The 18,504-nt window shown below is 30.1% G+C and overlaps 1 protein-coding gene across 2 annotated transcripts in view; it reads left to right on the forward strand.

Annotated features, from left to right (window-relative positions):
* The window catches only part of LOC123293186 (LIM/homeobox protein Lhx9-like), a 327,991-nt gene that overhangs the window by 262,075 nt on the left and 47,412 nt on the right, over nt 1-18,504 (forward strand). For both annotated transcript variants that reach the window (XM_044873920.1, XM_044873919.1), the window contains exons 2-3: nt 16,794-17,254; nt 17,975-18,100. In XM_044873920.1, coding sequence (XP_044729855.1) covers nt 16,824-17,254; nt 17,975-18,100 — 557 coding nt within the window. In that variant the 5' untranslated portion in view covers nt 16,794-16,823. The remainder of the gene's footprint in view (nt 1-16,793; nt 17,255-17,974; nt 18,101-18,504) is intronic.

Genomic DNA, 18,504 nt, shown 5'->3' on the forward strand with positions numbered 1-18,504 from the left:
TTTATGTGTTTGTATCCTCTCTGGCGTCCGTAATTAATGTCTCATTTAAATAAAATTAAAAAGATTTTTAAAAAATAGTGTTTTTTTTTCAATCTCTAAGGAGGGAATTTGATTATCTAACGCAACTTCTGCATTACGAATTTTGTACTGTAAGGATTGACAGACTTGAATTGATAATTGGTTGAGAAGCAGCATTTTGATCAGCTGAATTTTTAATAAATGGTACGGTATAAAATAAATTATATTAGTTAAAATATTATAACTTTCTGTTCATTTTAAAATATGATTTTTATTATAAGTATACCATACCTATATACGGGGTGTTCCAAACCACCCGTCCAGGCTGATTATTCTGAATAGTTTTCAAAAAAAATTGAAACGAAAAAACACGTATCAAATATTTTTTGAAACTCTATCTAACCATACCAAAAACACCCTCCACCCTCAACCCCTGTTAGGGGTAGGGGGTGTAACTTGAAAAAATCAAATGGAAACCCCTATTTTTTTCTGCAGATTTGGATTCTTCAAAAGAAAAGACAAACATTTTGTCTAAGAAATTTTTCCCGATTTTCGGTAGATCACGCTACAATCGACAAAAATCGTTCTTTTAGATTTGGCATTAGAATTGCAGTTCAAGTGAAGGCGAGAAAAGTTTTTTGAGTCGAGAATACTTATTTTGTTTTTGTTTTTTTGAAGAAAAGACTATTCTGTTTTTGTTTTTCATATTTTATTATGATTTAGAAAAATTATTTTTGTAAAAATGTTTTTTTTTATTTTGGAAAGTCTGAAAAAAAATTAAATCTAAAATGGTTCATATCTAATTCTTTCTAAGAGCTTTATTTAGCATGCTCCCAATTGTCTAGTGGTTTACCTCAATTACCGCAATTCGACATTTTCGCTTCTCTTTTATTTTCGTTGAATTTCTAACTTTTGTGTTGCTTTTGTTTTGTTTTTGTTTTGGTTCTGTGTGTTTGTGTTTTTATTTTTTTTTTTACTTTTTCGTTTTGATTTTTGTCATTGAACGGCGCAATTCTTATGCCAAATCTAAAAGAACGATTTTTGTCGATTGTAGCGCGATCTACCGAAAATCGGGAAAAATTTCTTAGACAAAATGTTTGTCTTTTCTTCTGAAGAATCCAAATCTGCAGAAAAAAATAGGGGTTTCCATTTGATTTTTTCAAGTTACACCCCCTACACCTAACAGGGGTTGAGGGTGGAGGGTGTTTTTGGTATGGTTAGATAGAGTTTCAAAAAATATTTGATACGTGTTTTTTCGTTTCAATTTTTTTTAAAAACTATTCAGAATAATCAGCCTGGACGGGTGGTTTGGAACACCCAGTATACTCATATAAATATGAGGAATATTATGCCAATATAAATTTTTAATCAAATATTTTATTATTTTCATACAAATATTATTAAAGTAAATTAAATTATTTATGTATTTTACGAAATTGTATGTATGTGTGAATAAATATGTAGGTATAGTAGGCAAACTCAAAAAAACTTGGGCCGACCAAAAATTTCGTCTTTTTTTAAAATAAAATCTATCTGCATCCAATTATTGCTCCTGCAGACTTTTTTAAACGTGCAGTTACTTCAGGTGCTATCAAGGACATGAAGGGATTGATAAGGGATTCAGAGATTTTTCTATGATTATTGATTCTAAAGGTAGGCGAAAATAGTATTTTGGTGCATCCTCTATTATCCCTATATATTATAAATGTGAAAGTAATTATGTTTGTTTGTTTGTTACGTTTTCACGCGAAAACTAATGAATTGATTTAAATAAAACTTAACAATAATATAGCTCATATATCAAAATAAGACATGAGCTATAATTATTAAAGCTATATTTAAAAAAAAATTTTTTAATTTAATTAAATTTCCTGTAAAAGTAGTCAATATAAAACATATCATGGCCATCTTTTCTAATATACTCAATGAATTATGACTATTTAAAAATTTTTTAAATAGAAAATATATTACAAGTGTAAAACAATGCCTACCATTATTTCGAGTGTTATAGAAAGGGGATAAGTGAGAGCAAGAGAGGTGGAGGCTATAATACGGTGGTATTTATCAATCTTTACTTTTAACTCTAGTCTATGCATAAAATAATAAATACTATTGGCAAGAGAGGCACTTACTATTAGCAAACTAAATAGATCACAAATTCAATTTGAAAAGGAAACTAGAAAAGCATACAAAAAGTATTTTATTTTCTACAGTTTTTCAATTTTTTTGAATAGAAATTTACCACCTATGTATTAAGGAAATTTTCATCATGTACATAATTTTCTTTTGTTTTATTTGTTCGCTTGTAAGTATGTAAGTATGCATGTATTGTTTCACAAAAAAAAAATCGTATGAAAATTAGATCATAATTTTTTTAAGTATTTTTTTTCTTTACTTGTTCTTTTACATTATAATTTCAAATTATAATTCATGAAGAAAGAAAATTCTTTTGTACGTTGTATTTTACACTTAATCTGTGTAATTAAAATACTTTACAACTAAATAATAGTTGTGTAAGGTAGTTGTTCAGAAAATTGCAGCTTGTTAAAAGTGATTCCATTGTTATATCGACTAAGTGGGTCATTCAAAAGTTTTCACGTAATGAGTATAGGAAAATGTACTGTAAAAAACTTTTCATAATCGGATATACGAGATATACTAAGATTTCATGCCAATAAACTAATATTTCAAGATGAAATTAAATGTTGGACCGTTGAAAGTGTGATCAACTTATAGTTAAGCCAACTGTCACCAACTTTTCACTAGAACTGCCAACTTGATTTGAAATGATTTTTCGAAAAAATTCCAAGATAAACTTGAAATGCACAAAAACTTCTGACATACCCAGGAATAGCGACTTGCGCAGCTAAAAATGAGTCAAAGATGTTGTATCTATATGAACTATATTAACATCACTTAGTTCCTACCGGAAACATACAAGCTACCCCTGAGTGAGAACTATGAAAAAACTTTCAACGTTAAATGGAGGAAGAAACCTACTCTTATACTTTGGATTGCTATGAAAACTTCATAGCAATCTTTTTGGTCTGAATGTTTCATGTAGTAATGACTGAAGATGCGATTATCCCTAATAAGTAAGGGTGATCTGTTAAAAAATACACTCGAATACCTAGAAAAACTTACTCCTATGACAATAAAACAGGTTTTATCAATCTCACCTTCTTTTAATTATAGTTACAATCATAATATGATAGTTGGACGAAGTCAATGGGGTCAACTTCTTTCATCAAAAAAAATTACAACATTCTTCAAAATTTCGTAATGAATAAATACTTCCTTAACAGAGCATTACAAATGTTCGTATCAATTAAATAATTGTGAACATAATGAATCGTGTATCGTGTAATATCCGAACTCCTAGAAAACTATTTGCAAACTTTGTAGACGATCGTACCTAGTTGTGGTAGAATGTAGTAAATAATATTATGATTATTCTGAATTGAAACTAGGACATACTCTTTTTCCCACTTCGATATTCTCAACTATGTAAAATAGAATAGTTTATATACAGGGTAATCCATTATAATCGATGGACCCAAATATGTTCTAAAAAACTTACACTACAAAAAAATGTTTCATACAAAAATTATTCAAATTAAAGTGAGATATCATATTCTAGCGTCAAATTGGATTTGCGTCTTCTAGAACCTTTAATCTCAGATCCTGAACAGTAAGAGATAGAAAAACATCAAAAATTAGAAAGTTTAGCCTCATAAAAAAAATAACAAATTTTGTTTAAAACAATTTTTACCAAAAACGTTAGCTTTCGGAGGAAATGCGACTTAAAAATATGTCATTATTGCATTTGATCAAAAGAAAATACGCTTACAGTTTATCGATAATTGTAGGTCAAAGTCATGGACACAGAAAATGTCCTCTATTGCCCTTAACAACTTTTGTCTAAAGCATTTTTTCGTAGTTAGTGTGTTTCCTTTCGATTAAATGCAATAATAACATATTTTTAAGTCGCATTACCTCCGAAAGCTGACGTTTTTGGAAAAAAAAATTTGTTAGTTTTTTTTATGAGGTTTAACTTTTCTAATTGATAGTGCTATTCGTTCTGCTACTGTTAAGGACCTGAGTTAACTATTAAAGGATCTAGAAAACGCTGATCAAATCTGACGCTAGAATATGATGTTCATTATCCTTTTTTGTAATTTAAGTATTTTAGAAGATATTTGCGCCCATCGATTAAAATGGATTACCCTGCATATAGATATCATCATAAGAATTTGACATTTACTCAAAAATAGTAAAGTTAAGACCACCTATGTACACAAATCATATATATTCGTGCATAACACATCATAAATGATTGTATACATATTTTCAATTTCCGTGTAAAACTTATACTATTTTTATTTTTATAAACGATAATTTCCATCTCCGTTGCCAACTGTTGATAAATATCAGTAGTAAAAATCCTAGGAAAACGTATTAAATTTCGAATGTATTGTGAAAAATTTCATATATAATACAGATAGTGCACTCTAGTGGCTTAGTTGGTTATGGCGTAACCAATTTCGAATGTTGAATGTCTAGGGTAGCGGGTTTGATTACCACCGTGACAACAAAAAGTAATTTAATTAATAAGTGCATGGTATATGCATGAAGGGGGTGTACTCTGCCTCTTTAAATAATAATAGGGCAGAAATTTTTCACAAAAATGTGGTAAAAGACATATATGGTATTAGACCATGGGGCAGAAAGGGTGCTTTGTAAAATGATTAATGACATATTATCACTCACAAAGTATGTGTTATTCATTCTGGAAACAACCCTTTCTGTCCTCTATACCACAATGGGCCTAGGTGTGTCCCTCGAGGACAGCCAATATAACCGAACATAACCTAACCCATTACTGACAAATTGTTTCCAATTTTGTAGAGAATTTTATTGCTAAAGCAAGTGTATACTAAAATTATTGGTCAATTACGAAGGGTGTTGGTATAAGAAATACTTGTTCGAAACTTTCAGCGTCAAAAATTTTTGTTATAAAAGTTTAATTCCGTGTCTGAAATCTCACTAAATTGAGTTGAAAGGCTCAAAATTTGTTTGTAATCGAAATGTAAAGGCTGTACTTTTTGGGAAGGCTAACTTCCAAGTTCTCCTTTTTGCCTCTTTTTGTAAATATTTAATGTGTACCAAAACTTACATTCTATAAAAACATTCCGTATATTTCATGCTTCCGTATAAAAAAACTGAAGTAATCATTTTAAACAATTTTCTTTTTTACATACACACATACACACATACACACACACATAGACACTTCATTGTGGAAAGTCGTGCTTTGTTTCATATTTGTAAAGAGTTTTAATAACATTAAAATAAATCATCTCTTACATACAACACATCAGTGTACTTCAAGATCTAGAGCTAGGCGTAGTATTTGACCGTAGTTTTAGAATCAACGATTTCTTCTACGAAATGTTCATAGCCAAGGGCTTCGATTACAGAGACTTGAGATATTTATAATTGCGCGATTAGCATAAAACTGATTTATACCATTCATTAAGGACGATATTCCAATAAGAAGATAATTAAATAAATAAATGAAATTTATTACAAAAATCCAAATGTGTTACTTACCAAGTGAAAACAAACAATTGACTGAGTTAATTGTTGAAATACCATGTATAGACAGAGTTGATTACTCTATCATATTACACATATACATGTCACACATACATAACTGGTATTCCCATATAATACATACTATACAATTTACAACGAAAAAAAGTTTCAAACAAAAGTTGTTTATTTTTTGAAAAGAAACATTTTTTACATTTAAACTTTTGTTCTATCTCTAACGGTTTACAAGATAGGTCTCAAGACCCAATTGACCTATGTTGCTCATTTACGAACTCGACCTCACTTTTAACGTCCTGAGTACGCTGTAATTTCAGTTTGATATCTTTTTTCGTTTTTGAGCTATCGTATTGACAGACGGACGGTGGGGCGGACGGACGGACAAACGAAAATGGATTGATTAGATATTCTTTGAACACCTATACCAAATTTTTTTCGTAGCATCAATATTTTTAAGCGTTACAAACTTGCGACTAAACTTCATATACTATGTATATTTCATATATACATTATACATGGTATAAAAACTAAAAATAAAAAAACAAGTTTATTAGTTTACATAGCGACTTTAAAAGTCGTCACCCATTATTGGGAAAGTTTTAGTCGATCTAGATTTCAATGGACCGCGATTTTTACAGTCCCTATGTAAACTACTAGACTTCTTTTTTTCTTTGCAGTTATTATTTAACGCAGCTGGGTAAGAAAAACTAAACTACTTTAAATGTCAGACAAGACCCCCCTGATAGCATTCCCCTGCAAGAAATATTTTTGTAGAGCCACGGGAATCAAATTTCCACACGTTCTAAAATGATTGTTAAATAATAAGCCTGGCCATAGACCAAAAACAACATTACACATCAGGGTTACTTACTTATGCTCCACATTTAACATGCGCTTTACCGCCCACTGTAAATATAATTAAAATATTAAAAAAATTTTTGTTTTTGTTTAAAAAAAAATAGAAATGAGTATGAACAAAATAAACGAAACACATTTTTCATTATTATTTTAGTACTTTATAAGTATTTATTTAAAAAATTTAAACGTTACAATAATAAATTTAACAAAAATAGAGAAGGAATAAAAGGTTACCATACAGAATATCATGGGTCTCTACCTACACTATATTTATACACAATGTTCTCTTGTAATTTGACTTTTGGAAGCTGTAACACACAACGATTTATTGTCAACACAATCGCAGCTCGTGAATTTACTAAAAATTTGTCCAAATAAGTATTGAATTTAATAAAAGCTTGGTAATTTTACAAGCAAAAAGATGCAGAAATTCTTAACAAATAATAGTTTTTTTTGTTCGTCTCAATCCGATCCATAGTAGGGGAGATATTAATAATAATATAGAGATAATAACCGCGTGAAGGAGGTCGTAATCCGAGAAATTCCTTTTCTGAATTATTTTACAACAAAAGAAACCTACTTAAAAAAAAAATTTCGAATTCATTATCAAAATCTGGTAAATTTATCCAACTAAATATTGCTACACTTTTTGTTTACGAATAGTTGGTAAATTAAAGCGCGAATCACAAGTCTGAAAATGTTCACATCGAATATTTTTTTGCGTACACCTTTATTCTCGTGATGAGAGAAATTCGCAAAATTTCTGAAGAACTTGAAAGAAAAATAATTTTTAAAAAGATTGATCGGTTAAAAAAAATCTGAAAAAATCATAATTCAAAAATAGATAAAAATTATATGGAGAAAAAAAAAATTTCTACCACATAAATATTTTCAAAAATAAAAGTTATTTATGTTTTAAATCGAGCTTAAGCAAAATGCTCATAACGCGAGTTCTGGGGGGTTAATTCTAATGTATTTTTGTTGGACAACAAGAAATAGGTAACAGTAATAATAATAATGGGGTTTAACCTCCATTTTTCTGCCTATCACGGAGGCCACACACATCATTATTTGTCTTTCATTTATCTTTATTTATTAAAACTACAATTATATATACAATTACATTTTTGATGTGGGTGGAGTCGGTTACTTCGTTCTTGTCCAAGCGACAACAATGTGATCAATTTAACCACCCCATTAATTATAATTTCTCACATTGCCGCTAGACCGATCGATCGCTTAGGCCGGTCTGATTAGGCTAAAAGTAAGAGTATGTTATTTATTAAAAAAAATTACTCTGTATCACATTTTTCATGATACCTACAAAGTAGATGTTTCCGTTAAAAATGCAAACAAAATTTTTGTATGATTGCCCTATTTCCTTTACTTCGTATAAGGAAGTAAAAAGCTTGAAAAAAAGAGACAAGAATTACAACAGTATAGCTAAACGACGTATGTCTATTATTATATCAACAAATAATAATGTTTATTATATTCTTATACGGTATAACATTTCGTTACCTACACTCACTCTTATAGTTTAAAGCTTATTTTTTTCCACTACATTGTTTTCACCTAGCTCTGGCGAGTTGATCGTCGCTGGTTACTTGTGCTACTTGATATTGGCAATAAACACAACAACAGAATAAATGCAAGAGTGAGAAAAATGTACTGTTTATACGGGAAAGTATAGCACCTGCGATCAAAATTCAGTTTTTAAAAGCTATTTTTGTATAATAGAAATGAGACGAATCTCTGTTTATAATACAGACCAAATCGGTTTTAAGGACATCGGTTATAATGACAAACCGGTTACAATGACGGAAATTGAAAGATCCCGCCCTAATCAAAATATAAACACGAATGTATCGGTTAAAACTACTTTGGTTATAATGACATATCCGCTATAGCAGCCAATATTTATTGGAATTATAAGCAAATATATCGGTTTTTTTACATTTACATACTTTTCATTTCAACAAAGCGCCATCTAGACCCGGTTAAATCTGTCATTGAGCATCACTCCTTGTCGAATGGAAAATTTTTGCATGATCCCGTTTAAAAAATGCTCCTGGACGTAAAAGTGCAGGTTGTCCGTGAGTATCCCGGTAGCATATTATTTTTTAGCAAATTAATAATATTGACCAAATTGCTTCGGAAAATTTTATACAAAAATAATAATTTTATGTTCTTTAGATGCTAGAAAAATTCGAAAAGTTAAATTTTTCTCCACGCATACCTCCCCACCTCCCGAAAAATCGTAAAAACCACACAAAGGTAATCGTTCTATCGGTAGCTTGCCTTCAGTTAAAATGTTTAGTCTCATAAAGAGCAATATCTTTCATGAAACGAAGAATGATTCAAGGTACAAATGGCTTGAGGTACTGCATCTTACCCTATATATAGAACTTTTTATACTTGATTAGTAGCGTTAAATTAAGGCCAGCGAAACTTAATTAAATTTTATATAATGAACTAACTACTATGAGAACTGAGAGATGGTGGCGGAAATGTTGAACAAAAATAATTAAAAACCTAAATTTACTTCGTTCGCTAACACATAATAAGAGTAATAGAGTAAGATATATAATTTATACAAAGGTAAAACAAAGAAAGATATGTAGAAAGTTCTAGTTAAAAAGTGTGTATATATATATACATGTATATTCACTCACAAACACCATGTGCTTTTGCCTAGTATATATTCGCCTTGTTGTTTGGTGCTTAAACTTACTCTTCATAAAGAGGAGTAATTCTACCAATATATATCTGCCCTCTTTCTCACTCTTTCATGTATGTCATATAATATACTTATAAACAATTTTGTTGTACATCGTGTTTATTGTAAATTGCATTGTGATCCAAATACGTATTTGAATAGGTAAACGTTTTATAAAAGAACGAGCAACTTTTAGTACAGTTGAAGGTGTTACAAATAAAGGAAAATGAAAGAAATCTATCGCATTTTGCTAAAACCTCATGATGTGTTGCTTAAGTGTAAAATATCATTTTTAACGCATGAGTTAGTGGCGAAAATGTTTCTATTTGTTAATAAACAATAAATTGTTAATTCTGGAACGGTTAATGCTAAACAGAATTAATAAATTGGCAACTTGAATTACATATACGTTATACATTTATAATAGTTTTCGATTATTTGACAGACACTTAAAGTACACAAGTTTGGACGTATTGCAGAATAGTTTATCTGCAGTAACAATAAGCGTTTGGTGCAGGGTGACCATGATGAAATTATAAGAGATTAATAATTTCTGTTACTTTCTATAAAAAAATCGCGATTTAAAATGTTCAAAAAACTCTCCTTAATAGGTTGGACAAAATTAATTTTATAAAATATAAGGATTATTATTCATTTAAAAAAATAAATTTCTTAAAATTGTACAACCGGTCACCAATCAGATGTACTTTGAAGGTACTACGCCACGCCATATGAACGGATATATAAGTTTACAAATATAAAAACATGTAAGCAAATGCTTGTAACTTACATATACAAAAAGGATTGTATGTCAAGTAATAAAGTCATTCAAGACGCGATGATACTCTATACTGTTTTAGAAGTAAATTTGAATTAGTTTTTTAAAATATAAAATACATAATGTAAATAATATAGTTTTTTTAAATAATACTTTTTTGGTGTAAATCAGATAGGCACAACTTGGAAAATTTACAGCATCTAACACAGACTTCCTGTTTACACAGTTTTGTGGACAACTATTTCTTGTGTAATTGTCGTTAGAAATACCTTAATTCAACTTACTTCTACAATAAGTATACTCATATAAAATATCTTAAATGAAAGAAATTAATAAAAATGACTATTCAGAATATCACTTTGTATTAATATGTTATATTGGAAGTAACACACATATTTTTAAATTAATAATTTAATTTAAAACTTAAAAATAAAAATAAAAAACACATAGCGTATAATTTTATATTCATTTTTATAATATGCAATGGATCTTATAAAAATATAACATAAAGTACCTTGGTATTATAGGTACTAGACACAACTCATATTGTATATGGTATGGCGATGATGAGGAACGAAGGAGACCCTACAAAATGAATGAAGGCTTCAATGAAAGAGTTCAGTTAGTTATACGGTTGAATACTGGACAGAGACTTGGCTTTTTTATAATGAGTTATGGTGGTATAACTACAGGATGATTTTTTTATTTTACAAATTTTATTAAATTTTATTCGTCAACATAGAACGTAGCCGAAAGCAAGAAAGCGCACATTCTCAATTTTTAATTAATCAGACGATTCTTTGAACAAAGTATTGTTATGAACAAGCGTGAAGTTTTCCATTTACCTTAGTAAATGGTTCATGGGACATGAAAAATGGTAATAAACAAATTGTTAGAACATATAATTTCCAATAAACTTCGTTTGAAACTTTTTGTCGTAACATTCGTAGTTTAAGAACTATAGACCATTAACCAAGTATTTTTGCTGCAAAAATATCTGGTTATTGGCCTAAAGCTCTTAAACTACGAATATAACGGCAAACAATTTTGGATGAAATTTGTTGGAAATTATATGTTCTACAAACTTGCTTATCACCATTTTTAATATACCGTGAATCGTTAACTATATATTTAGCAATAACCATATTAAGAGAAATTTGAAGCGGTATAAATAAAAATCTATGCATAATACAGAAAAAAATTTCGAATAAAAGTTATAGAAAATATTATTCTGTATGAAAATGATTCCAACCATTTTTGTTGTATCATGTTCGGTTCACGAGATATTTGATAAAACGTGTTTTCTAAGATGGCGGCTGAAGCGCACGCCCATGCGTCCCGCCAATTTGGATTTACATTCGGAGGATACCTTAAATATGTTCCAAGACAAAAAAAAATTTCTGCAGTAAATTGCAGAAAAAAAATACCCGGCTATTGGCCTAAATTGTGAAAAATGATTTTAATTAAAATTGGAGACAAAAATATTTTTCCGTTTTATTGATTCTTTCTTAAGGCGTACCCCTTTGATGAAAAGCTTTTGAGATACATCCTAGACAAGCTTTTGAGTCGGAAGTGTCTTATCTAAAATATTTTTCTGAATCACTCTAAATAATCATCCATAGGCAATCTGGTTGATTTACAATTTAACGACAAGTTGTTAAGGTTGCGTTTGAAGATCTTTCTTCGGAATATCTCAGATTTTTATATTTTAGAGTTGAAATTACTAATATTACATACTACCTATTTTATCGAGAAATGTTAGAAAAGGCTGGTTTTAATTTTCTTAAAAATTATTTAATAGTTTTTTTTTTTATAGTGGTCTCATTTTCTGAAACGAATCATCTTGTAAATTACTTTTATTTTAAAAGATGTAAAAATGAGAGAAAAAACTCACCCATTGGTGAGAAATATATAAAAGTAGTATATCTCTGTATAGGTAGAGACCCTGTACTTGGGGAGGTGACGCTTAAATGACAAACTTAATTAACGGACACAATTCTTTGAATACTTTTTATATTTTGTGGGTAGAACATGATGAGATACTCTTTCATACAACATGGAAGGAGATAGAAACGGGAATGAGAAAGCATGTATATATACATATATATATTGTACATGCACTTATACAGAGAGAAAGGTTTGGTTCGGTGATGGTGATAATGATAATGATGGAAGAGACAACATACCCATGTGAGATGGATTATATGAGAAGAAAGATAGAAAATATATATTGTGGTGCTTTTTTTTTATTTGTTTATAATTCGAAAAATATAGTTAAAACTATTTAATTATGTAGTGTTTCAATAAAGATTAGATTCACCGATACTATTTTTTGCAAGGAAAAAATGTGGTGCGCCATGAAAGTTTGTACGAGTAGGTATGGACTAAAATACCCTAATTTATCGTTTAAGAAGGAATGTGTGTATTATTGAAAACGCTTTAATTTTGAAAATAAGAAGTGGAATAATTCCAACGCATTAAGCCTAGAGTTAATTTAGCTTTTTTTTTGTGGAATTGAATTATTCTGATATATTTTCTGAGCTGGTCATTGAAAACGTTTGATTACAAGAAAGTTGAGAAACGCAAACACTTGATTTCAATCAATGAACCTATAAACAACAAATCTAGATAACGGAGTACAACTGAAGGCATTCCAAATATATTATTTCAATTTAAAGAGTCTCAATGAGCAATATAGTTGCAGCGATTTCAGGCCACTAAATAGGAGACACACTCGTAGAACCATTGGTCCTATCAATTCTCTTACTTTTGTAGGACGCGCTAAGATTGGGAAATAAAAGAAACGAAGATGCATCGGTTTTGTTTTGGGAAGATTGATCCTCTTGGATAAGTAAGATTGATCCTCCAAATGTCTCTTGGAGAAGTGACTGTAGATGACCTAATCTATTTCCTTGGTATTACAATTATAGACCTTATTTTCTGAGTGTTTCTCCACCTGGGACAGCCGCTATAACCGCAGATAGCTTTCGTGTTAAGAAAAAGAGAAAAGTTGAATAATTTATTTTAACTAATAAAAATGTATTTGAACATGTTTCACTGTAATTTGTTTATAATATAATATAGTTAGTTAACTGCCTCATCAATTTAAAAGTCTCTAGTACTTTTATCGTTTTAATTAATATATTCTTTTTTTGTATTTTATTTTATTTTATATAATATTCATTGAGTAAACAGCAAGACTTAAATAAAACAAAACTAAACGATACTATAGTATAGTACATAGTAGGGAAGAGTGTAGCGCCAACGGTAATAATTTATATTTATATAGTTTTGAAAGCAATTTTTTTAAATTCTCCTAACAGCGCTTTTATCTTATATAAATTATAATCGTGAATGTTAGGATCAATGAATGATTGTTACACTTTCACGCAAAAAAGTTTGGCACAGAGATAGATTATAGTCCGGAATATCAAATAAGCTCATGGTAAGATGCATGGTTCCCGTGGGATAGATTAGTTTTAATTTTGCATAGAATAAAAGATCGACATGTTTTTTTGCATAAATAGTGGTAGTTTAAAGCCAGAAAATAACATAGGCTTATTATTATCCCGAAAAAATGCACTGTTTTTAAAGGATAGCATACAGCAACCGTGTTTTTAAAAGCGTTTTGTAAAATTTCGTAAAATAGATTTAGCGCATTCTTCTCAAGATGGGTTGATTAACTTACACAGCAACGATAAAAACTCTCAAAATCTCTTTTACTAGCGGGTAATATTGTGGGGCTCAGCTAGTTAATATATATTTGGCTTTTTAAACAGCTACCGATGGAAACTTGAGCTCCTTCATGGTACAAGATCATAATATACCATAGATTAAAATATAATGGATACTAAAAACAATTTTTTTTTACTTTGAAACAATAAAAATTATTATATCTAATTTACTTGAAAACAAGTTCACATGAAAGATAATTCTCTCAGTAGCTTCCCCTACTGTTTAAAGTTCTCTTCATACAGGGTCTATTTTGTAGAAATAGTCGCGGAAACAAAACACTAAACAGCGACCACAAAAACTCCCGAGTAACCAGTTTGGAATCATTTTCATCATTATTAACCGAATTGTAAATTTAGTATATTTACGGTCAATTTAAAATGCAATTATAAAATGTATATATTATTTATGCAAATTTAATATTCCTTATAAATGAATTTAGGTCACAAAATGTCCTGACGCTCTAACGAATCGAATGCAGAAAACCGCATTCAAATCCGTCTTACTGTTCAAAATTTCGAACATCAGTGCTTCGTTTACGTGACTAAAAGTAAATAACTGTCGAGAAATAGTCGAGTGATTCATGGTCGAATGATTACATTGTATCCAAGATTCGACAAATTACCCAACTAGATAGAATACAGCTCTGTATTCAAGTCTATAAAGTATAATATAATGAAACTGTATAATAAAATATATGTAATAAGGACAACATTCTATCTTTGTTCTTATTATTATTTTAGCTCCTTTTATATAAATATAGTACCTATATAAGAGCTATATGAATGTTTTGTATATTCATTTCTGCTAATTTATTTAAAATAAATTTTACATTTTTTTTTTTATTTTTCAATTATTTATTATTTATTATGTTCCACTGTAAATGTAGACATTATTATCATTGTAATCATTTCTTGTATATACATTTTATTATATAGGGTTATTCATTCAAATGAGCTGCAATGTCATTCATTTAATTTTAATTTAATTCAATAGTAATTCTTTTAAAACTTATTGAAGACAGTTGTTTACCTAATCCTTCACGATAATTACTTACAATTTTGTTAATAAATAATTCAGTAAAAATATATAAATGAAATTAAAAAATTTAAGTAAAAAAAAGTTTCTTTTAAAGGCAAGCTTTTTTTTTATTAATACAATAAAATAGAAAAAGAAATAAATAAATGTTCTTTGAATCATCCTGATCAAAAGCTCTTACGGGCGATCTTACGAGCTACGGTCGATCAAAGCTGTGAATATAATAGTAGTAGTAGTATATGACTAGGAAAACAACTTTCTGTGTTCATATACTACATTATATTCGTTCTTTGATCGCCCGTGAGAGCTTTTGATCAGAATGATCTAAAGTACATATAAGAGTGAGTAAGCAAAAGGATGTCGCCCTATTAGCTCAGGGTAGGTGCTTAGGGTAGTGGTTTCGATTCCCGCCGTATGCATGAAAGAGGTGCACTCAGCCTCTGATATTGAGTAGCTGATAAATGAAATTATCAGCGGAAAAGTGGTAAAAGACATATATGGTATCACAATGGGCTTTATATCCTAAGTGTGTCTTTCGTGGACAGCCAATATAACCTAGGTTAAGTTAGCTTAGAGTGGCTGTCCTGGGGTGGGACACACTTAGACCATAGGGTCCATTATGATACCGTAAATGGGTTGGCCCATCCCCGGCCACTATTCCATGAACCATTGAAGCTGTTTAAGAACAGCAGGAGGGCTTTGACGTCGACTGACTTTAGGTCGGAGAGGTTGTCAAGGAGACGCTGGCTCAAGTAAGTCCATCCCCTCATGACAAGAGCTGGGCAGTGACAGAGAAGATGAGACATTGTCTCCTCCTCGTCGTCACGGTGACAGCTTCTGCAGTAGTCGTGATACACTGCCACGCCTAAGAGTTCAGCATGCTTGCCGCCCAGCCAGTGTCCTGTGATAGCCGCAACAACTTTGCGAACAGAGGCCCTTGGAAGTGATATGCAATATACCCTAACCTAACCTAAGAAAAAGGATCACAGAAAGCCCTTTTTCTATATAATATTGCGAGGATCTTTAATTTTCTAATAAAAACCAACAATAATAAATTATGAACACCTGTTGGATAATGGTGACTTAAAGGAACGAATTATTTACTACTTTCTCGTTGATTAAAAATAACATTCCTTTTCATTATTTACATAACAGCAAGGTTTAAAATTTAAATTTTCGAATTCTTTGTATGCAACTTTACATTGCGTCAACTATAATTTAATTTGAAGAATATTTATGAAATTGACAAAGCGTTTATATCAAAGATATAATAGGGCGGATTTACCGCAGAAAAAAGGTTGGGGCTCTGGAGTAACCCACACTAAAACAGAAGACAAACAGTTAAATTAAAATCTTCGGGGATCAGATTCCAGATTATTTAAAAAATTTCGATGTAACCGTTAATATTTATTTCGAAGTAATCATGAATCAAAATTTAAAATTTGGGTTTAAATACATATTTATAATTTTGAATTATCATCAGAACCCGACAAACAGATAATAAAGAGCTTCTTCAACAAGTGTCCTTCATATTTAATTAACCCTGTATATCAATAATAATTTACAATATTATAACAATCTATTATCGATTTAAACGCACGGTTGACATAATACTCATTTTTTTATTTTATTTTTTATATTTCAAATGTAATTTTTAAACAAGGAAAAATTGAATAAATCTTCTTTTATAAAGAATATAATGCATATTTTTTTATTATTAATTGTTTAGTTTTTCTTATTAAATTTCTCTACCCCGATTTTCGAATTAATTTCAAATATTATTGTTTGATACTTATTTGCAATTCAGTTTTTACCTTCTTATTGTTTATATATTTTACATTCTTATTCCTTAAATAATTCATGAAAAATTACCAACTATTAAAAACATTTCGATGTCTTTAGTAGGTTTTGTGTGATGGTGACATAAGCTATGTTTTAAAAACTCTTTCAATTTAATTGTATCACATGATTTTTGAAATTTTGATTACCAGCATATTTTATTGTAATGCAACTAAAAGATATTCTTATTTGTTACAGATTGATCGTCGCCTCGTTGGAGGTGGCTCCATGATGACCATGGACATATCAAAATCGGAAGCGGCCGGTAAACCTGGAGGTGGTTTAGGTCCACAAGTCACCACAAATAATCAAAACGGTGGTGGCGGTGGTGGAGGTCCTGGATCCATTGTAAGTGTTGGTAACAACAACAACACATCAATAGTAACGTCACAACAAACACCTGGTGGAATTGTTGGTCACCATCATCATAATAGTGGGAATAGTGCTGGTAACGCACCAGGTAATTGTGTGAGCGGTGGTCAACAAGAGTGCGCTGGATGTGGTAAACCAATAACGGAACGTTTTTTATTACGAGCATTGGATTTATTTTGGCATGAAGATTGTTTAAAATGTGGATGTTGTGATTGTCGTTTAGGTGAAGTTGGGTCTACGTTATATACGAAAGCAAATCTTATATTATGTAAACGAGATTATTTAAGGTAAGTTGTTTTAACAGCAAAAAGTTTTTTTCCACACTTCCAGGCTTTTCTACCTAACATTACTTAGATAAAATCTATGGAACTGAATCAGTTTGTCTGTTCCAACAGAAGCATTCGTATCTACTTCAGTTACTTGACTTTAGTTGTAAATATAAAAATTTTTATTATAAGTGTTAAATTTTGGGACCAAATTCGAAAATCATAAATGTATTTTATGTGGAAATAAATGAAGCACTATTTGTTTTCCCTCTTCCAAAGATGAGCATGGTTCACAAATGGCAACTGTTGCTCGAACAGATCATCATAATGAATAACAACTTGAATTTCCCATGTCCATTTTTCAGTTTTCACAATTTACGACAGTCAAATTCTACATTAAGATCGCAAAACGCGTATGTTATGTTTTTGGTATATTATTTAGACCTCTTAAAATATTGTGAAACAATTTATGCTACCTGCGTAATCCGTGAAAAACTGCAAAATTTCCGTACATACTTTCGATCTTTGCAGTTTAATTCAAAAACTATGAGCTTTTAATATTAGTTGCTGGTACCTTCTAAAAGTATAATAAATTTTAACAATTGAAGCCAACCTACAGCTCGGCACGTCTAATAGTTTTTGAAATATGATGCTTGAAACTAGTACAAATGCTGGCAGGATAGCGATTTTAGTGTTTTTTTTACTAATAATCAAATTGTTATTATTGCTATTTGTTTGCAGATTATTTGGTAACACAGGATATTGTGCGGCCTGTAATAAAGTAATTCCTGCCTTTGAAATGGTTATGCGTGCTAGAAGCAATGTATATCATTTAGAATGTTTTGCGTGTCAACAGTGTAATCACAGGTTAGTCAGTGAAATTTTTTTTTTTTTTTTATATATATATATTTGACTCCAATCAACGTATTCATTGTGACAAAAACACGAGTAAATCATCTATTGTATTTCAATTTGTGTACAAGATGTTCCATCACCATCAAACGCATTGACAAAATCAAAAGCATTTTTTTGAAGAAGACAATTTTAGCTTCAGCATTTTTTTTAATAATTTCAAAGTTAATAAGTAATTTTATTTATTATAAATTAATTTTATTGATTAATTTTATTTGGTTTATGCTTTCATACAAGGCCGTTCCTTTTTTTAAGCACACGTAAATCAACTTTATTTTGCGATTGAAAAAGTTGAATATTGCTTCGGGATAAGGTTCGCATAGCATTTTATTCGATAATTCAGAAAGTACGTTACGAAC

The sequence above is a fragment of the Chrysoperla carnea genome, chromosome 2 (genome assembly GCF_905475395.1).
Source record: "Chrysoperla carnea chromosome 2, inChrCarn1.1, whole genome shotgun sequence".
Lineage (NCBI taxonomy): Eukaryota > Metazoa > Arthropoda > Insecta > Neuroptera > Chrysopidae > Chrysoperla > Chrysoperla carnea.